The sequence below is a fragment of the Pecten maximus genome, chromosome 1 (assembly GCF_902652985.1).
Source record: "Pecten maximus chromosome 1, xPecMax1.1, whole genome shotgun sequence".
In the NCBI taxonomy this organism is placed as follows: domain Eukaryota; kingdom Metazoa; phylum Mollusca; class Bivalvia; order Pectinida; family Pectinidae; genus Pecten; species Pecten maximus.
Window position 1 is genome coordinate 37,442,904 of NC_047015.1, and position 23,251 is coordinate 37,466,154.

General features: G+C 38.1%; 1 protein-coding gene across 1 annotated transcript in view; it reads right to left on the reverse strand.

Annotated features, from left to right (window-relative positions):
- Window positions 1–43: 43 nt before the first annotated feature.
- The window catches only part of LOC117332589, an 86,968-nt gene continuing 63,760 nt past the window's right edge, over window positions 44–23,251 (reverse strand). Inside the window, 5 exon segments of the mRNA XM_033891564.1 lie at window positions 44–4,261; window positions 11,403–11,689; window positions 12,062–12,108; window positions 13,547–14,801; window positions 14,803–22,283. Coding sequence (XP_033747455.1) covers window positions 3,462–4,261; window positions 11,403–11,689; window positions 12,062–12,108; window positions 13,547–14,801; window positions 14,803–22,283 — 9,870 coding nt within the window. The 3' untranslated portion in view covers window positions 44–3,461.

Sequence of the window (23,251 nt, forward strand, 5' to 3'; positions counted from 1 at the left end):
TTTTGTATTTTTGGGGTATAAGTGATATTAACATCTTTTTTTCTTTACTTAATTGCATCCACAATACCAGTTAATACTATGTTCTGAAAATTCTACAACACATATATCATCAATGCAAAGTCTTGATTTTTATAAAACTCTTGAGAGAATAACCACATTAACTGACCCTTAAGTGATTATAGATATTTTAACACTAACCTTAACTTCCCTAAGAATTACGGTTCTGATATGGGCAGTATTTGTACAGAGGTTTTCTATCATATAAATTGTGGGTGTACCAATTCATCCCATATCATTACATTAAATTTAATGTTAAAAACTTTAAATACATGTACATCCAAATAAATTATGTACATCTGCAGGGTTTCTTCATTTACAAAATACAAAGTCTATGCTTCGTGTGCCAGCACCCTAGATATAAATTTGTTTGTTTATTAAAGTAAATTTGTAAATACCATACCTCAAATACTGAATACATCGCAATACTGAAAGGTCCTAACGAGACAAGATAGTATACATCAGCCACACTTCACAAATAGTCTATTTGTTCTCAAAAGCTGGAACTGGAAATGATTTGTTCATAAAATTAATACTGGGAAAAACTGTGTTGAGATGGAGTAAACACACAGGTTGTCACCTGACACTGTAAACACACAGGTTGTCACCTAATACTGGGAAAACTGTGTGTTGAGATGGAGTAAACACACAGGTTGTCACCTAATACTGTAAACACACAGGTTGTCACCTGACACTGTAAACACACAGGTTGTCACCTGACACTGTAAACACACAGGTTGTCACCTGACACTGTAAACACACAGGTTGTCACCTGACACTGTAAACACACAGGTTGTCACCTAATACTGGGAAAACTGTGTGTTGAGATGGAGTAAACACACAGGTTGTCACCTAATACTGGGAAAACTGTGTGTTGAGATGGAGTAAACACACAGGTTGTCACCTGACACTGTAAACACACAGGTTGTCACCTGACACTGTAAACACACAGGTTGTCACCTGACACTGTAAACACACAGGTTGTCACCTAATACTGGGAAAACTGTGTGTTGAGATGGAGTAAACACACAGGTTGTCACCTAATACTGGGAAAACTGTGTGTTGAGATGGAGTAAACACACAGGTTGTCACCTAATACTGGGAAAACTGTGTGTTGAGATGGAGTAAGCACAGAGGTTGTCACCTAATACTGGGAAAACTGGGTGTTGAGATGGAGTAAACTCACAGGTTGTCACCTAATACTGGGAAAACTGTGTGTTGAGATGGAGTAAACACAGAGGTTGTCACCTAATACTGGGAAAACTGTGTGTTGAGATGGAGTAAGCACAGAGGTTGTCACCTAATACTGGGAAAACTGTGTGTTGAGATGGAGTAAACACACAGGTTGTCACCTAATACTGGGAAAACTGTGTGTTGAGATGGAGTAAACACAGAGGTTGTCACCTAATACTGGGAAAACTGTGTGTTGAGATGGAGTAAGCACAGAGGTTGTCACCTAATACTGGGAAAACTGTGTGTTGAGATGGAGTAAACACAGAGGTTGTCACCTAATACTGGGAAAACTGTGTGTTGAGATGGAGTAAACACACAGGTTGTCACCTAATACTGGGAAAACTGTGTGTTGAGATGGAGTAAGCACAGAGGTTGTCACCTAATACTGGGAAAACTGTGTGTTGAGATGGAGTAAACACAGAGGTTATCACCTAATACTGGGAAAACTGTGTGTTGAGATGGAGTAAACACAGAGGTTGTCACCTAATACTGGGAAAACTGTGTGTTGAGATGGAGTAAACACAGAGGTTGTCACCTAATACTGGGAAATCTGTGTGGTGAGATGGAGTAAACACACAGGTTGTCACCTAATACTGGGAAAACTGTGTGTTGAGATGGAGTAAACACAGAGGTTGTCACCTAATACTGGGAAATCTGTGTGGTGAGATGGAGTAAACACAAAAAATTGATTCCTTATATATTGCCCAGTATATTAACAAATACCCCACAATCATACCGGTAATTACAAATATACCACAATCATATTTCCTCCAGTTTCATTTAACATCTGTAACTTCAATATCCTTGATCTTTCCAGGGAAATATTGTGAAACTTTTAACAGCAGGAACATATCTTCAGAATGTTGATCGCTTAGTAATGTAACTAAATATTTGTCGGTGTCTTTGCCGTGTGAGAAATCAAAAACATGTTCTATTACATTCACTGATACTAGGCGTGCATCCTTCACACTTCAAACAAATCTGATCTACAGCAGTTTTGTTATATACAACACTACTAACAGTAGCTGTGAAAAAACTTTTGGTCTATTGTAGCGGCCATAGAGGGTGATGTAAAAGGCTTGTTAATATAATACTGACTTATACAGTGTAATAAAGTATTATCAGTATACTGAAAGCTTTTGACCTTGACCTTTGGTATAAACTATGATGTAATATAAATGTATTATTTTCAATACCTATAACGTATCTCTCAGATAATTCTCTGTTCTAAATCATCATGTTCTTCCCACTGGGTAGTCACTGTGACAATACCTACAATGTATCTCTCAGAACATTCTTTGTTCTAAATCTGTATCACTTCAGATTGGGTAGTCACTGTGACAATACCTACAATGTATCTCTCAGAACATTCTTTGTTCCAAATCTGTATCACTTCAGATTGGGTAGTCACTGTGACAATACCTACAATTTATCTCTCAGAACATTCTTTGTTCCAAATCTGTATCACTTCAGATTGGGTAGTCACTGTGACAATACCTACAATGTATCTCTCAGAACATTCTTTGTTCTAAATCTGTATCACTTCAGATTGGGTAGTCACTGTGACAATACCTACAATTTATCTCTCAGAACATTCTTTGTTCCAAATCTGTATCACTTCAGATTGGGAAGTCACTGTGACAATATCTACAATTTATCTCTCAGAACATTCTTTGTTCCAAATCTGTATCACTTCAGATTGGGAAGTCACTGTGACAATATCTACAATTTATCTCTCAGAACATTCTTTGTTCTAAATCTGTATCACTTCAGATTGGGTAGTCACTGTGACAATACCTACAATGTATCTCTCAGAACATTCTTTGTTCCAAATCTGTATCACTTCAGATTGGGTAGTCACTGTGACAATACCTACAATTTATCTCTCAGAACATTCTTTGTTCTAAATCTGTATCACTTCAGATTGGGTAGTCACTGTGACAATACCTACAATGTATCTCTCAGAACATTCTTTGTTCTAAATCAGTATCACTTCAGATTGGAAGTCACTGTGACAATATCTACAATTTATCTCTCAGAACATTCTTTGTTCTAAATCAGTATCACTTCAGATTGGGAAGTCACTGTGACAATATCTACAATTTATCTCTCAGAGCATTCTTTGTTTTAAATCAGTATCACTTTAGATTGGGAAGTCACTGTGACAATATCTACAATTTATCCCTCACAACATCCTCATTTCTCGCGACTGTATAGTCACTATGACTCTCCGTACCACCATCAGTTTGTACCAGGTGACTATCCTCTTCCCTCACATTGTCATCCTTCCTCTCTTGATCTAAGGAATCGGGTTCACTCCCTTCTGGTTTAATTGGACTTGTTACCTGTTCATCATTATATATTTCAACTACATTGTTTATTTCTCTCTCAGAACAATCGTTTTCTCTCTCTGGTACATCATTTTCTCCACCATCAAGAATTGAATCTATTTTTAAGTAGCTTCTTTCTACGTTTGCTTCATCTCTCTCCCTCTCCATATTAACAATTTCTTCTTTTAACTCATCTTTTTTAAATTCCACAATCCCACTGTCAATTTCTGAATTGTCACTTTTTAAATTATTTTTACATAAATAGTCATCATTCTCCATCTCATCTTCACTTTCTCTGTCAGATTTGTAAACATCAAAATAATCAATTTTCTTCCCAAAATCAAACCTTACACCACTCTCATCTTCCCTTTCCATATTGTAATTTTTTCCTTCACAACACTCACTTTTCCAAGACACACTGTTGCTTATTACACTATCGTCCATTTTTCTGCTCGTCTCATCATTAGTGTTCATTTCATTTTCATCCTTTTTCCTTTCCATATTGTTAACAATCCGTGTTTCCCTCTCATCAACATGATCCAATTTCTCTGTTTCATCTCTGTTTTCCAAATTACTGCTTTCCATGTCCTTTACCTTCTGTCCAGATAATTTGTCAACAGAACAAGGATTGTTTGCTTCAGCTGAAAAAAATCAGAATCTTTTTTGAAGAAATCATCCAGTAATGCAACATTTATACAATACACAAGTTTATTATATCACAATATATACCAAATGAGGATTGTTATATTGATGTTTTACTGTAAAGTGACAAACAAGGGGCATTATATCAAGGTTTTACTGTATAGTGATGGCCGAGGGGCATTATATCAAGGTTTTACTGTAGTGATGGCCGAGGGGCATTATATCAAGGTTTTATTGTAGAGTGACACATGAGGGAATTATATCAAGGTTTTACTGTAGAGTGACAAACGAGGGGCATTATATCAAGTTTTTACTGTAGAGTGACACCTGAGGGGTATTATATCAAGGTTTTACTGTAAAGTGACACCTGAGGGGCATTATATCAAGATTTTACTGTAGAGTGACACATGAGGGGCATTATATCAAGATTTTACTGTATAGTGATGGCCGAGGGGCTTTATATCAAGGTTTTACTGTAGAGTGACACATGAGGGGCATTATATCAAGGTTTTACTGTAAAGTGACACCTGAGGGGCTTTATATCAAGGTTTTACTGTAAAGTGACACCTGAGGGGCATTATATCAAGGTTTTACTGTAAAGTGACACCTAAGGGGCATTATATCAAGGTTTTACTGTAAAGTGACACCTGAGGGGCATTATATCCAGGTTTTACTGTCGTGTGATACCTGAGGGGCATTATATCAAGGTTTTACTGTAGAGTGACACCTGAGGGGCATTATATCAAGGTTTTACTGTAAAGTGACACCTGAGGGGCATTATATCAAGGTTTTACTGTAAAGTGACACCTGAGGGGCATTATATCAAGGTTTTACTGTAAAGTGACACCTGAGGGGCATTATATCAAGGTTTTACTGTAGTGATGGCCGAGGGGCATTATATCAATGTTTTACTGTAGTGATGGCCGAGGGGTATTATATCAAGGTTTTACTGTAGAGTGACACCTGAGGGGCATTATATCAAGGTTTTACTGTAAAGTGACACCTGAGGGGCATTATATCAAGGTTTTACTGTAGAGTGACACCTGAGGGGCATTATATCAAGGTTTTACTGTAAAGCGACACCTAAGGGGCATTATATCAAGGTTTTACTGTAGTGACACCTAAGGGGCATTATATCAAGGTTTTACTGTAAAGTGAGACCTGAGTGGCATTATATCAAGGTTTTACTGTAGTGACACCTTAGGGGCATTATATCAAGGTTTTACTTTAAAGTGACACCTGAGGGGCATAACATCAAGGTTTTACTGTAAAGTGACACCTAAGGGGTATTATATCAAGGTTTTACTGTAGTGACACCTGAGGGGCATTATATCAAGGTTTTACTGTAAAGTGACACCTGAGGGGCATTATATCAAGGTTTTACTGTAAAGCGACACCTGAGGGGCATTATATCAAGGTTTTACTGTAAAGCGACACCTAAGGGGCATTATATCAAGGTTTTACTTTAAAGCGACACCTAAGGGGCATTATATCAAGGTTTTACTTTAAAGTGACACCTGAGGGGCATTACATCAAGGTTTTACTTTAAAGTGACACCTGAGGGGCATTACATCAAGGTTTTACTGTAAAGCGACACCTAAGGGGCATTATATCAAGGTTTTACTTTAAAGTGACACCTGAGGGGCATTACATCAAGGTTTTACTTTAAAGTGACACCTGAGGGGCATTACATCAAGGTTTTACTGTAGTGACACCTTAGGGGCATTACATCAAGGTTTTACTGTAAAGTGACACCTGAGGGGCATTATATCAAGGTTTTTCCTTTTAGTGATGAATCCAGGGGCAAAAGAAGTTTTTTTATCAAGGTATTTTAACTGTATAGTGATAAATGATAACACATTTTATTGATTTTTTTTCTATAGCTAACACATTTTATTGATTTTTTTTTTTCTATAACAATGAGCATTGTATTGAGATTTAATTCTGAATGTGGAACTGATAATGATCCGGTAATAATGCCAAAAATTACACAGAAACAAAATATGGTCCCTACATATCTAAGAAAATATTCACATAAGATTTTAAATTGATTTGGTTACCAATTAACATTACTTAACATTATAAACTAACCACCTACATGTTCTATGTCCGTTGTACACAATATTAATCAACAATCAGCTACAACAATACATTTTTAATGATAACTAAGCATAAATTAATTTTCTAGTCAATCAAAGACCAACACCTTTTAAGTGATGTTTAAAGTTTGAAAGAAAACGAAGCAAAAAACACAATACCCAGAAAAGTAAAGCATGCAAATGAACTGATAAAAAATGATGATGAGATTTCAATGGAAAAATGACCTGTGAATATGTTAATGCTTAAAGCTGACAGTGCAAGTTAAAGCTTTCCTACTGAAAAAAAAAGAAGGCAGTTTTCTGAATGTTTCTTAGATACTCCCTCTGTAAATAGATATTCCGGTTGGTGTATCTAACAAAGTACAGACATTTCATATCTTGCCTGGATAATGAATGTGAACTCTCATTCAGTATAAATGTGCATCCCTCAAATACATGAAAATCATTATTTCTTCACTGATCGCCCGAAGAAAACAAATATACAGTCCCGCATAATCAACACCAAAACACACATCTGTATCTCTCAGTTGTCATATGTGCATGATGGGGCCAGCAGAATGAGATGGTTATACACACCTATAAGTAGTTCCTACTAAGGGAGATAATAGCTAAGGCAGATAACTATGTCTGTGAAGCACTTGTTCCATAATGTAGTATAACACACAAGTATCAGAATTAAAACATATGCGAAAAGACGGTTTGTTGTCCATCATTAGTGGTTTGGACAAAGGATTTGATCTTATTGATGGTTATATAAACATTTGAATACACATGTTTTCTTTCTTTATTTTTCCAACATGGGTCAATTCATTTCTGTAAATTATGATGATTTTTTTTCATTTTATTTTATTTTACTCATATTATATACATACCTGGTATGTATGATTTTCTGATAATATTCTTACTATCTCCAGATACTGGGATGTTAAAAATGTTGCGAAATAGAGAAAGTTGACAGCAATATATTTACATTTGGCTCTGTAGTCTCCCAGAGTTAATCTAGGTGGCATCTATGAGCTGATAGAGGCAGTCAAGATCGCATGATGTGATTGTTATGCCATTTTGATGAATCAAACGCAGTGAAGATTTTGATTGAGAACAAATGTGTTATAAGGACGACGTTTTAGCATTATCATTCAGAGAAATGATTTGAAATAAAGCACATGCTAATTACAGAAAGACAAAATTTTACCTAGTATGTAAACATAACAATAAAAGGATTGTATTAATTGTCAATATTAATGCAGTCATAATGAATTATAAATAGAATGACAATGAATATCTATATGACAGCTAGACTGCATTTATATTGACAATAAATACAATCTAACAAGCATTTAACTGTTAAATAGATCCTCTTTGAAGAGATACAATGGTAACTGGTTTTGACCGGTCCTTTGTATATCCACATGTCACAGTATTTGTTACCAAGGAAGGCATAAACTAAAATGTCTGCACTTCAGATCAGAAGATACTGGTACAATAGGGGAACACTGTAGAGACATTCTTAAAACTAGTCTTTTTTATCATTCTAGTATAAAACTGTTTAACTTGTACTGTCAGCATTAAGCAGCGTATAAATGTCAGCATAGCATCAAATGTTTCCATACACAAGCTTTTTTTCAACATTAAGTAGCCATTACAACTAATATAAGACAGCCTTGCAATTTGTGCATAAGCATATAGGCATACCTTAATGGTAATCAAGGGTGCACAAATACTTTTTCGAGTACAATATTTAAAAAAATATATTAATATTTTCCCCGCTGTCAATTCATCAAATATTTTTCTTGTATCTTTTTTTTTAGTTTACTCCTCTAATTAAGTACATGTATGAACATTACCGGTAAATATAATGAGTGGTCGACTGTTTGATAATTCAGATTAATACAAATGAAAATTATTAAAGATTATTATCACTTGATTAATGAAAATATGTAAATTTCTACTTATAACCAATTGTGTACAAGCCATCATGACGACAGCTTGCAGCAGACTCAGAAGAAATCAGCTATAATACCTCGGGGTCTACCACTTGGGACGGCGCATCTCTCAGTCTCTTGGCTAGGGCTTCACGAGAGTCAAAACTGTTCAGGCCTTGAATCGCATAATTTGACATAGGAAACTGCTGTTGAACTTTTTTATATTCCTCTGAAAAAGTAAACTTACTGGTGCAATACACATCGCTGACAACCAAAGTCATTCACTGAAGCCATAACATGAAACATGCAGCTTTGAAATCTGATGATCAGAATCTCATGTTCAACCAACATTCTACAGGACGGCAGCATTTTTTGAGAACTATTGAAATCTTCTTGATCTATTTTATAATTAATGAAATATAATGATAGGTGAAGGTGTAGATTTAGTTTTGATGAAATTTAAGTCTAAATGACAAGAAATATTTCTGTATTATCTTGAATTAATTGGATTTGATGTTCTAAAGGATAGAAAAGTGTCTTCAAAAACAGGTTCCAATTAATCAAACAAAAATATTTGTCCAGAATTGTACGAAACATTATACAGCTGCTGTATATTTGTCCAGAATTGTAAAAAAAACATACAGCTGCTGTTTATTTGTCCAGAATTGTACGAAACGGTATACAGCTGCTGTATGAGAATAATGGTGAAATCATGACAATCTGAAATCCTGGGGAAATATACTGACACAGACAAATACTGACACGGACAACATAAACAGTAGCACATTAGTACAGGTATCAAGGCAAACTTACATAATCAAGACAATTTAAAAGTTTTTTCCTTTTTAAATAAGAATTGTCACTGAAGTTAGTTCAGATCTGGTATTATATCATCTCTTTCTTTTTTTTATTGTTTTTGTTTTTTTGAAGTATTCTTTCTTTTTTAAAACAATGTTTATCATTAAAATAAGTTCAATTTCTGACCTTTCCTGAGTAACCTTGTCTGGATTAAGTAAGTTCAACTGTGCAAGTTTTATACACAAGTACAAATAAAGGGGATTCAATACTCCACATGCTCATCCTTTTTATACCTAATGTATACCAATGTGTACCATAAAGGCTGCAAACTCATAAAACACTCAACATTTATACTCATGCATCAACAGACTAATTATAATATACTGTGCAATTTTTACTGATATGTCAAAAAGAAACTCACAAAAGCAAACATTTAATTCTAAGTTGAAAATTTGAATATTTCCTTTTGAGGAAAAGAATAAATAAAAAAATAAAAAACACTACTAGGAAGTGACCCTCCACAATATACCAATTTCTTTAACTGACTTTTGTTTGTGACCCTCCACAATATACCAATCTCTTTAACTGACTTTTGTTTGTGACCCTCCACAATATACCAATCTCTTTAACTGACTTTTGTTAAGTAACCCTCCACAATATACCGATCTCTTTAACTGACTTTTGTTAAGTGACCCTCCACAAATACCAATCTCTTTATCTGACTTTTGTTAAGTGACCCTCCACAATATACCTATCTCTTTATCTGACTTTTGTTAAGTGACCCTCCACAATATACCAATCTCTTTAACTGACTTTTGTTAAGTGACCCTTCACAATATACCAATCTCTTTAACTGACTTTTGTTAGGGACCCTTCACAATATACCAATCTCTTTATCTGACTTTTATTAAGTGACCCTCCACAATATACCAATCTCTTTAACTGACTTTTGTTAAGTGACCCTCCACAATATACCAATCTCTTTATCTGACTTTTGTTAAGTGACCCTCCACAATATACCAATCTCTTTAACTGACTTTTGTTAAGTGACCCTTCACAATATACCAATCTCTTTAACTGACTTTTGTTTGGGACCTTTCACAATATACCAATCTCTTTATCTGACTTTTGTTAAGTGACCCTCCACAATATACCAATCTCTTTATCTGACTTTTGTTAAGTGACCCTCCACAATATACCGATCTCTTTAACTGACTTTTGTTTGTGACCGGAAATTAAATAACAATTTGCAGTCAAAGTTTTTTCCCATCATTTTTAAGATAAAATTAGTACATGTATACTCTTTAGAATATTGTTGTAATTGATATCTAGAAAAGAAAAGCTAACCCATCCCCCGAGTTCTGATATTGTTAGTTTTTTTTAATATTTTTTCCCCTTTACTTTTGGGAGCATTAATTAGGGTGGTTGGGTGGCACAGCTTGCCTTTCACCTAGGCGGCCGAGGTTCGATTCCCCGATCAGACATGAAAAGGTATGGGGTCACCTGCCGACCACGTGGGTATTCCCCGGGTACTCCGGTTTCCTCCCACAATAAGACCCCTTTCGCGCTGCCATCCAAATTTATATTTTACAATTAATGTGACTAGATTTTACAAAAAAAAAACAAAGGCTGACCACCATATATTTAATTTAACAGCCTGATATCGAAATATGTGTACAATACTCAAAGCTTAATTATTATGTAATATTTTTTAAACTGCAGTGTAACCCCACAGTATAATGATCCTTGAGAAAGACTTGATTTTAAGTTAACCTATCCCAGGTAATTTTCCATACCATCGAAGTGTCATAAAATAATATGAGTCAAATTTTAACTTATTTTACCTGAAAATGTTACTACCATCTAATATTATAAGTTCCTACTATCATCCAGGAAACCCCAAGGTAATGAAACACACAATTTTGAAAGAAGAAAAAAAACATTTGATCGCATCTGGATTTTTATCAGAAGATCGCTGAAATTTTACCCAATTTGACCATTTTGGCCCTGAGGTAGGTGTCATAAAATCCTTTTGCCAAGGGAAGTTCACACAAATTTTAATAAAATCTGTTGAGGGATGTTTGAGAAGAATTTAAAATTGTCAACTGTTCAGGAAGTACGACACATGATGATGGACAAAAGGCAATAACAATAGGCAATCTCAGGTGAGCTGAATAATATCTAGATTCCATCTAAAGCTCAAAGACTACAACCATGGCAAGTCTTTTATAAAATCACAATCAGGTAAGCAGATAACATACAACATGTTGGTAATATACTTATACCAAATGAGTTGGACTCACCAAATCCCTGCAACTTACCTATGTTTTTCTTAACAAACTCAAAAGCTTTGAGACAGAACTTGTGGGTAGCTCTCAGTCTCCCGACAGCACCTGAATTAGGCTCGTCAGACATGAGTTCCTCAGACAAGAACTCAGCCACCGAATTGACCCTTTGGTGAACATGCTGCACAACACCTTTGACACAAGATGGGAAGTGCTCCGTGATATCACAGCTGAAATACATGTCAGACAGCTTCGAGTCGACTGTCCGAATGTCCATCATCAAGCCCTGTAAAACTCTCTGGCGCTGAATCTTTTCTCTCTCCCTGTACAAATATTTTAAAACACATTGTGTAAGTCAGAATTTGAATTCCAAATCACGTATACAAGCAGATTTAGGCCATTAGCATCACAGACGAGCCCTAGACTGATGCTATAGCTTTATGATACAGCTCAATTCATTTGGCTCTACTGTATCTAACTCTGATTTGTGTTGAAAGGTACCAATATCTTGTGTCACAAGGTCAAAATACTGTCATTCTTAACTAAAACCTATCCCCATACCTACTCCTGATGTCCCAATAATTTAAAGATCAGTTCATAAAATATTCCAAAATATTCTGCAGTCTTTGCCATAAAATGGTAAGAAAAGACAATGAAAATATTACAATTTAACAAATCTATTTAGATAAACTTACTTTTTCTTTTCTTCTTCCACAATGGCTGCCTCATCTTTATCCTCGGACTACAAAACAAATCACCATTACATATACATTGTGAATGACTTTATTTTGTCACTTAGTTTTGCATTAATTTGTGAGAGAAGACTGGTTCACGAATTTGGATCCATTGCAATTTTTATACTCTGAGATAAATTTATCAATATTGAAATATCATCCTCTCAAATGGAAAAGTTCCATTTAGTTGTCAAAACAAAAATTAAATTGTATGCATTTACACTTGAAGATCTACATATGGATGTTGTCTGCTTAGTTTTCTTATCATTTTTTGTCTTAAGTCCAAATATTAACAATTAGAGTGACTTGGGACGGTTCTCCAATGTCCACAACATGTAGCTGTATATAACTAGCTATAGTACAATATACATTTACAGATAGTGGGTGTTTGGAGTCTGTGCCAAGTGTCTGAATGTTGAGAGGAAATAACATTAAATTAAGTATGAAAATAACAAGTGATATCCTGATAATACATACCCTTAATTTGGTCATAACAGCGATGTGATTGGCTGAATACATACCCTTAGTTTGGTCATAATAGCGATGTTGTTGGCTGAATACATACCCTTAGTTTGGTCATAATAGCGATGTGATTGGCTGAATACATACCCAAAGTTTGGTCATAATAGTGATGTGATTGGCTGAATACATACCCTCAGTTTTGTCATAATAGCGATGTGATTGGCTGAATACATACCCTCAGTTTTGTCATAATAGCGATGTGATTGGCTGAATACATATCCTTAGTTTGGTCATAACAGCGATGTGATTGGCTGAATACATACCCTAAGTTTGGTCATAATAGCGATGTGATTGGCTGAATACATACCCTCAGTTTTGTCATAATAGCGATGTGATTGGCTGAATACATACCCTCAGTTTTGCCATAATAGCGATGTGATTGGCTGAATACATACCCAAAGTTTTGGTCATAATAGCGATGTGATTGGCTGAATACATACCCTCAGTTTTGTCATAATAGCGATGTGATTGGCTGAATACATACCCTAAGTTTGGTCATAAGAGCGATGTGATTGGCTGAATACATACCCTCAGTTTTGTCATAATAGCGATGTGATTGGCTGAATACATACCCTCAGTTTTGTCATAATAGCAATGTGATTGGCTGAATACATACCCTAAGTTTGGTCATAATAGCGATGTAATTGGCTGAATACATACCCTTAGTTTGGTCATAATAGCGATGTGATTGGCTGAATACATACCCTTAGTTTGGTCATAATAGCGATGTGATTGGCCGAATACATACCCTCAGTTTTGTCATAATAGCGATGTGATTGGCTGAATACATACCCTTAGTTTGGTCATAATAGCGATGTGATTGGCTGAATACATACCCTTAGTTTGGTCATAATAGCGATGTGATTGGCTGAATACATACCCTTAGTTTGGTCATAATAGCGATGTGATTGGCTGAATACATACCCTTAGTTTGGTCATAATAGCGATGTGATTGGCTGAGTCCTCCATACACATTCTCAGATAAGGAAACATGTCATCTGCTGCCTCCCCGTATTCTTTCCGGAAATAGTTGTAACAGCGCAAGTAATATCTCTCTTTAACCCGCATCTTGTTTAGTCTTTTCTTTGTGAGGCATCCAGTGAATGTAAACAACTGACGTTTCCTTTCATCACGAGCAAGCTGTTTCTCAGTGGTAAGGCTTCTCACAAGGGATGACATGCCATTTTTTGTTTCAAAGTCTATCTTATCTTGTAACTCATCCAGTTTTTTCTTCAGAATTGAAAGTTTCTGATATGTTTTCCACGGAATTGGATTACACAAAATAAGAAACATGCCTTCCTCAGAGAAGAACTTTCTTTCTTCTTGCTTGGTAAGAAGTTCTGATGGTACCCTTTGACTGCACACACCATAATAATTAGATTGTGTTATACGCATTTTGATCTCTGATTCAAATTGTTGAATATCTTGACGGATGATAGCTGACCTTGCCTGTGGAATGACCTTGGAGTTTTCTAACTCGAGTTGAGTGAGACCAGACTGAATACAGAATTCCTCCAGTTCCTTCGGGAGTCTGTCAGTCATAGAATCTATATCCTCTAACGGATCCTTCCAAAGTTTTTCAACGGACCTTGTCACTTTCATTAGTTCTTCAGCTAGCTCGTTCTTGGTGAACGGTATAGAAGTTGAACATGAACACATATCTATGCATTCTGCTTGGTTTGAAGCTGTCACTGTCCTCTCCCCTTTTAAGATAATAGTTTCCTGAGGAACAATGTCTGAAGGTTTTTTCTTCACAAGATCTAGTCTTAATTGTTCTTTTCTCAATAGTTCGTTAAAATTTTCACCAAGGCCTTGGTTTCCAGGTTTTGAAGGTGTAGGTCGTACTGGCCTTGTACCTGGTGATCGCTCCTGTACTGCCTTGTTGCCAAGCGACTGTGACCAATCTTCAGCAGCATTTCTTGTTGAGGAAGCCTTCTTGTAAGGATGGTTAGGACGTGGATTTTGAAAACTCCTATATGGATCATTTTTCACATAAACAGTGTTCCCTGTAGATAAATCACCTCTGGTTTGATAATCTTTCCTGATATTATGGTCATCAGTTCTGTGAATATCATCCTTTGAATGAAAATCACTCTTTTCCTCCTCTGAAGACCTATTGCTATACAACTCTCCCCTTTTGACTGAAGGGGTTGTTTTCCTTAGCTTTGATGACAACTCTTCGGTCAATACTCCTGTCAAAAACATCTCGGACTATTTGAAGTTTGTCCTTGTCATCCATTGGGCACACTCTCCTAAAGGAATCTCTGAACAGTGAAGGCTCCTTCTTTACATGTCTATCTGGAATATTCATAACCTTGACCTTTCCTCTGTTAATTTCCTCTTCTCTGGGAGGAGATTCATAACTGACTAATGGGTTCTTTCTCTCAACACTTACAGTTCTGAATTCATTGGAAGATACAGAATTCGCCTTTTGGAAATGTCCTTTTGTCTTGTCTAAATCAGGTGATTGAGAATTGGATCCTGTGCCATCCAGACCCTTCAGCTCCAGTCTTAACTTCTCCTGAGTTTTTGATAAATAATCCAAAGAGAAATTGTCAAATTGCTCAAATTTCCTTTTACCACCAGAAGTTTCTATATTCCTAACAAATGGATGTCCTGAATCATTACTGTGATATTTACGTTGATTTAGTTGGTCTTTCAAAGAGGAAGAGTTAACTACCATGGATTCCCTCCCGACACCTGATTCAGGATTTGCTTTCTGGATGTGTCGTCGATCTCCCACAAAGGTTTCACTTGTCTCCAACCTGGATATTCTTGCTGGAGACACCGATGAATAACATCTGTCAATACTTTGCTGAGCCCTGCTGGGAGTAAGTGTTTGTATTGTAGGGATATCTCCGTATCTGTCATGAGAAAAGTTCCGTGAATATTGTTCCTTTCCTTGCTGATTTCCACTAACTGATTGCCTGGAATGAGAATCACTATCAAATCTTCTCTCTGGTGACAAAGATACTTTTCTTGTTATCTTGTCTTTAAAAAGGAATTTAATGGGAAAGTCCTCTTTAGCTTTACCAATGTCCCTGAAGGAATGAGAGGATGTAAACTCCGAGGACATCTTCGATGTATTTCTATCTGGATTCTTGCCTAGAGCTGTAGTAGGCTTAGGATGTTCATTGTCTCTAGAACCCAGACTGTCTGTTGTGTTGTGGATGAAATCTGGACTCATCTCCCCTTGACATCCTGTTGGAGATGATGGACTGTACGGAGACGATACACGAGGAGTGCTAAGTGGGTCTTGTTTTAATGGCCGTGTGACTTCAGATATTCTGCCATTTCTTGGTGAAGGACTTCTACAACGATTATACCCAGCATCTCCAACACGGGATGAGGATCGTGAATAGTCCGACGGAGGTTTGTCACGGAACAAATGTCTATTTCTGGAATCTATTTCTACTTTCCTTGAGGCGTGAGCAGAGTCCCTGTCTTTGTGAATACTACTCTGTGAACTTGAATATGGGGATTCACTTGTTCCAACATTAGATGATGGAGTATCTTTTTCATTCTTATCAATAGAACTGGACTGTTTCCTGTCAATATGTTTGCTATTGTCAGGTATTAATTTTGATTCCAAATTAACTGTTGGGTCTATTTTTAATTTCTTGACCGTGTCTGGTGACTTCTGCGATTCTGGAAACCTGCTTGATGTGAATTTTGAAAATCTAGGCTGTCTACTAGAATCAGAACTCATCCATGGGCTAGATTTAGTTTTAGTCATTGGACTAGCACTTAAAGAACTGGTTGATACAGTGGAGACACTTGGTGATCTTGAATACCGATTTCTGGATCTTCTGCGTGATTGATACTGACTAGGTCTGATGTCCGATACTGTTGAAATTGATGAATAGCTAGGTGACCTTGAATAGCGACTGCGTGACCTTCTAGAGTGAGATCTATGTCTATCAGAGTGCATCCAACGTCCATGTCCTCTCCACGATCCACGGGGACTAAATGCTGTCCTATCAGAGGATGATGATATAGTAGAATAACTAGGTGATCTTGAATTTCGCTTTCTTGACCTTGACACAGATGAACTAGGTGACCTTGAATATCGTCTCCTTGACCTAGATGAATAACTTGGTGATCTTGAATTTCGCTTTCGTGACCTTGACACAGATGAACTAGGTGACCTTGAATATCGTCTCCTTGACCTTGATCTAGATGAATAACTTCGTGATCTTGAGTAGCGTTTCCTTGACCGAGATCGTGATGAATGACGTGACTTTGAATGTCGACTTCTTGATCTCCTTTCTGAAGAATAACTAGGAGACCTTGAATACCTTCTCCTTGATCTCCTCTCTGAAGAAAAACTGCGTGACCTTAAATATCTTCTCCTTGATCTTGATCTTCTAGAGTGACTTGGTGACCTAGAGTATCTTTTCCATGATGGTTTTCTATAAAATTTGTAATTCCATGTTCTATGACTGTTTCTCAAGCTTTCTTCTGAAGAGGAATAACTTGTTGATCTGCCTCTACCTGGCCTTGACCTTGTTAGCTGATATGCCGTTGATTTTTCTGATTTGAGTGTTTCAGAAAATAGGTCACTGATAGTTCCTGTCTTTAAAGTTGTACTGGTTTTCCTTCTCCTGATTGGTGGAGATTTTTTTGTTCCTGTTTTGCTTTCGGTATTGCAGTTTCCAGCTGCAGATTTCTCTGGACTTAATTTTCCCTGATTATCCTGATGAGAGGGTTTTGTATCACTGACCATTTTTTCAGCACCAGTTAAGGATTTTTTTTCTAATTTTGTGTCACTAATGTCAAGTTTGCTGTCAGAACTCGGTGTGTCCTTCTCAGCTTCAAAATTACTGTTCTGTTGTTGCTTGTCACTCAGAACCAAATCCCTTTGTGTCTTCTTTCCTTCAACAGTTGTGTTATTATCTTTTGTCTTAGCAGCAGTGACCTTATTCAATCCTATTTCATCAATATGATGTGAGGGCTTATTTACGGATTCCATTCCTTCCTTCACTCCATCATTGGACCCAAACTCGCTAGCTATATTCTTGAAACTTTGACTAGGCAAGTTTTCCTGCTTTTTGTTTTCAGTAGTGACAATGTGTTTGATCCATGATCCAGTCCTAGATTTGTAGAAGCCTGTTTTTGTGTCAATTCCTGCACGGTTATTACTGTTTGCTACTTTGTCAGATGTTGTATTCTCCTTATCCTGAGCATTCCCTACCGATCTCTTGTTCTTTTGTTGACCAGACAATAGATCACAGACATCATTACCCCCATGACTTCCAGACCTATTTCTTTTTCCACCTGCTATCAAATCTTTATGAGGTACATTTTTTGACTTATAAGAGGATACTTCTTCACTGGTAGTCCATGCACCTCTTCTGAAATCGTACACAACTGCATCACACCTGGATTCCATTCTCTCCTCCGACTTTCTAGTGACTGAATTCCGGTTAACCCATGCACCGCTCTTTGGATCGAATACACTGGTATGACTATCAGTGTCCTTGCTGTCAATGTATTGCCTGTCTCGACTCGGCCATGATCCTCCTCTACGTGCACTGTACTCTCTCTCATTTTTATTTCCGAAGCTTGAATCCAAATCATCCTGATTTCTAAGTGGCTTCCAATATTCTTTTTTGGGAGAGTAATCTTCAGTGTCACTTTCCGTTGATTTACTCTCCTCAGAGGATTTTGTTGTCCATGCTCCTGTTTTGGCATTATATATACTCTTTGCTCTGTGCTTTCTCTCGTAACTGTCTTCCATCTTTTTGGCTTCTGAAATGGATTTTTCTGCTTCGTTAATGACCAATGGTTTTCTCCTTGAATGATCTGTCATATTCTCAAGGTTTTGTCCAGATTTTTTACTTTCTGTCACTCCCTTTTCTAACAAAGCATCTATCATATCTGTGTCTGACAATAGACTTCCTTCACAGCTGACATCATCATCACATCCATCATCAGCCATTTGATCAGATTTCTTTTCAGTTTTTGAAGCCGATCGGGATGCTGATTTGCCAAGATCATCATCTGTGTATATGTCTTCATTTGCCTCGATACTAGATACTAGATTCACCGTTCCTGCAGCTGTTCCATGGTCTAATGTTGAAGAATTAGGTGTTTCCATAGTCAACCTAATCTTCAGTGAATTTTCAACACAGTCGGTTGTTTCTTTGCTGGTTTCCGAAGCTCCTCGCAACACACTGTATGTGGAGGACACTGGCTCCTCCTTTGTAGCACTCTTTTTTGAAATGACTGGATGCTTTAATTTGTCAGCTTCAACTCCTTTCAAAAGGCCTTTTCTTAATAATACAGATGGCACAAATTGATCTCCTGATCTCAAAACACTTTTTGTCGGTGATCCTGGAGATTCCATCTTCTGTTGCTGGATTCCCTTACTATTAGTTACAGTCTCTAGTTTAGTATTTATCTTTGTAGTATCAGATGTTTGAATGTCATTTCTAATCCGAGAGCTGTCTGAAGCATGGAGAATCTGTCCATCGCCAAGTTCATTGTTTGTAGGTAATGTAGTAGTCATGTTGAAATTTTCTTCAGCATGCACTGTACCTTTCTCCATTGACTCTACTATATTTGTTTCATCTGAATGGGTGTCTTGTACAAATTTTTTCTCATCTATCAGGTTGGGATGTTCCCTATGTGGTTGTCTGCTCGGCTCCGCCAGGTTGTGTGTGCTTGTCTCACTCAAAATGTCCCCATCCCCATTCAGTAAGTCTAACAAGGGTTTCATGTTCTTTAAAGCCACAGGCATAGAATCAGAGAAAGTTTGTTTACATTCCTGCGAGCTTCCAGTTCTGTCACTGTCTGAACATAACAAAGATGAAAAGTTGTTTTTGCTGTCTCTGTCAAGTTCACTTTTCTCATATGGTTTTTCATCTTCAAGAATGGTATCATTGCTACTCTCATAGTTTTCCTCATTGTGCTTTAAAATATCCCTGCTGACAGCATCAGCATCATAAAATACATTATGTTTGTTGACTTTATCATTGTCTTCACCTATGACAATAAGGGTATCATTACCGTCTTCACTACTTGTCTCGATTTCCATATCGACCTCACCCTGTCCTTCAAAATCCTTATATTTCTCATTTCCTTTCTCACTGATGAACTCCTCAGATTTGTCTACTGCCAGTCCATCCTTTCCTTCTCTGTCCATTACCTCTTGTCTGTTCTTTCCTTCCAGTCCCTCTATTACCTGATGCCCGTCTGCAATGTCGAGTTTTTCCTCTGATCCTTGAGTTGTTGGGGTGCCAGTGCACATGCACTGGCTGCTAATCCCTAAAAAATGATCAGGTCTAGAGTTTGTTTTTGTACCACTGAAGGCTATGTCAAACAAGTTGTTTGCTGACCAAGTTTTATTTCCGTAATCCCCTGTATCTGAACTCGACTTCTTTGGTGCCAATTTATCCGTGAACCAATCCATTACATCAGAAGGTCGTTTGGTGATTGTAGAGGTTACAGGTGGTGCTGTTGCTATTGGATTTGCTGGAGGTGCCTGGTTGTAACCAGGAGGGAAGTTATGCTGCATGCGAGGCTGGTGGAAATGAGGTGCAGTGTTGGAGAAGTGTTGTGATGGGTGCATTCCTGGAGGAGCACCTGGAGGAGTAAAGGCTGCGGGTCTGAATAATCCTGGAGCATTCTGAGGAGGAGGGAAACCACCAACTGAATATTGGTTTCCTTGTTGTTGCATCCTCTGTATAGTTGGTATCTGATTTGGAGGTGCAGCCATTCTGTCAGGAGCTCGAGGTGTGTTGGAAGAAGGCGGTGGTCGAGTTGGATGACCACTCAATGGATGAACATGATGAGGTCTGACTGGTGGGGGAACATTTCCCATGTGGACCTGCTGTCTCTGTGGCTGCTGAACCAGAGACTGAGGCCGGTTCATTCCTTGATGAGATGGAGCTGATCCCCTGATTGGTTGAACATTTTGCGGAGGAATTCCTGGCCCTCTGACCCCTGGAGGAGGCAACAGGTCTCCAGCACGAGGTGGTAATGTACCCATGGCAGCCGAAACTCCTGGCACCTGTGACCTTGGTGGTGGCATGGCCATATTTTGTTGTGTCTGGACAGGCCTTTGCCTAGGTATTGAAGGTCCTGGATGGGAGGGATGAGGCATTGCAGAAGTCATTGGAGGTCGCTGGTGCATCTGAGGAGGAGGATGTTGATGAGGGGATTGGAAAAATTGTGGCCGTTCTGTCGGACGAATACAACGATTACCAGCTGGTCCCGGATGTGGACCTGGACCTGCATTGGTGGCTGTGTTTTGTGGATATGGCAGTCGTCCACCAGATGACATTCCAACCATCATATCAGACCCGTGTGACACTGGTGTAGCCTGACTACCCATCAGTGGACGTATACCTGGGGGTCGCTGGAGAGGAGCATGCTGTCTAGGCTGAAGGTGAGGATGCGGCCCAGCTGCTGCTGGCATGAAGTTAGAATTAGGTGGTCGTCCCACATCACCAACAGTCACTGGGGCTTGATGTCTTGGGGCATGCTCATTTATTACTCTTGGTAAAGCGCCTTGTGTATTTCGGAGTCGTGGATCAAATGAGGATGGTCTTTGAGGATGCATATTCATATCAACATGAACTGGAGGAGGAGGATGCAAATGTCCAGGACCTGGAGGCATCTGCGGTCTAGGACCAGGTGGCTGTAGAGGGGAAGCCAGTGGACCCTGTCCAGTGTCTTGGTGCAGCCTACAGGGCGGTATCATTGGGGCACCCCCTGATTGTGGATAAGGTGATGATTGAACAGTGACTCCAGACATTTGTGGTGCATAAGCAGACATTGGCAAGGTGGTAGCTATTGTATGTGGGGTATAAGACAAAGCTTGGGGGAGACTGGTTCCCAAAGGAGGCTGGGCAAATACTGAGTTAGGCACACTGGCTGCTACAGTATGTGAAGGATACGGGACTGATGAGTTGTATGTTGATACAACTGAATTGTAGGCTGTCACAGGAGGGTCATAGTCTGTCACAGTAGGATTATAGGCCGTTACTGCAGGATCGTAGACTGTCACAGTAGGATTGTAGGCCGTTACTGCAGTATTGTAGGCTGTGACGGTAGGATTGTAGGCCGTTACTGCAGTATTGTAGGCTGTGACGGTAGGATTGTAGGCTGTCACAGTAGGATCGTAGGCAGTCACAGCAGGATTGTATGTTGAGGATGGTGCAACATAGGACCCTGTTGATTCAATATAATGAGAGACAGCTGGTGGATCTCTTTGAAGATATTCAGAACTTGGTACCAATATCGGGACAGAAACTGAAGATTCAGTGACAGATGGATACTCGGACTTCACATCAGGGACCTGGTAGCTGGATTTATCTTCTGGCCTATTCTCTGTTGTATGGTCCTGTCTGACTGGAGAACTGGGCTCTTTACTTTGACTGCTGCTCAGAACTGGTATAATATTAGCCTCTTCCTTCAGTTTTTCAGATTTTTCATCCTCATCTTTTTTGACTGGTTTGAGTGTGAGTTTGATTTTCTTCCTGGCTACCTGTATCCACTGTTTCACTCTCTCCTCTGTATGTTTGGTGTACATATCATCTGTGTCTAACTGGAGATCCTTACCACTGGCAGGCCCCGTTTCTTGTTCCAACTCAATAGTACTGTTTGTGCTGGAGATTTTCCATGATACTTCACTTTCTGTTGATACAGAATGAGTCTGAAATGTAAAAATCAAACAGTTTTAGGATTGCAAACATTGATTAAATAAAAGAAACATAATTACTATCAGCAAATTTTAAACTGAATAAGATATACACAGGTGGAGGATGGTGAGGGCCTAGAGATGACAGAGAAAATTTAAGTGCTAACCAGTCTTTATAATAAGTCTTATCTAATAAGTCTGGCATCTGGCCTAAAAGTATCATACCAAATAATCTTTCTGACAAGGAACATAACATTTTAGAACTAAAACGCAAGGAAACAAGAGGTCCAGGGAGCCTGTATGACCTAGACCTTAGATTAAGGCACCTTGATCATTGACTCCTTATTTATTTCCACCAACAAAACAAGGATGGATAGTATTGCAACAGCAATACAAAGTCCCCTGCCTGACCTAGGAGTGCACCTATTTATTTCCCATTTTTTTAAATGTGGGATGCATAACTACATGTTATACTGATCATGTATACCAAGTTTCGTTAAAATCGGAGTAGTACTTTAGGAGGAGTTGTCCGGACAAGCCTCAACCAATGAGAAGCCGGCGGCCATTTTGAAAATCGGTTTTTCGAAAAAAAAAAATGTGGGATGCACAACTACATGTTATACTGATCATGTATACCAAGTTTCGTTAAAATTGGAGTAGTACTTTAGAAGGAGTTGTCCGGACAACTATTACGTGACAGACAGACAGACGGACGGACGGACGGACGGACGGAGGGTAAACCTATAGTCCCCACGTTTTTCAAACGGCAGGGGACTAATAAACATCATGCAAAGAATAGATTCAAAATTTGACCTTTACCTTTTTAACTTATTACCTTGACCTCAATTTTTGACCTTAATATGTATTTCTATGAACTGAGCATCTTCACCAAATTTCATGTAAATTGGTCAATAAATACGTATAGCCTTCACACCTCTGTATTATACAGCCTTCACACCTCTGTTTTATACAGCCTTCACGTC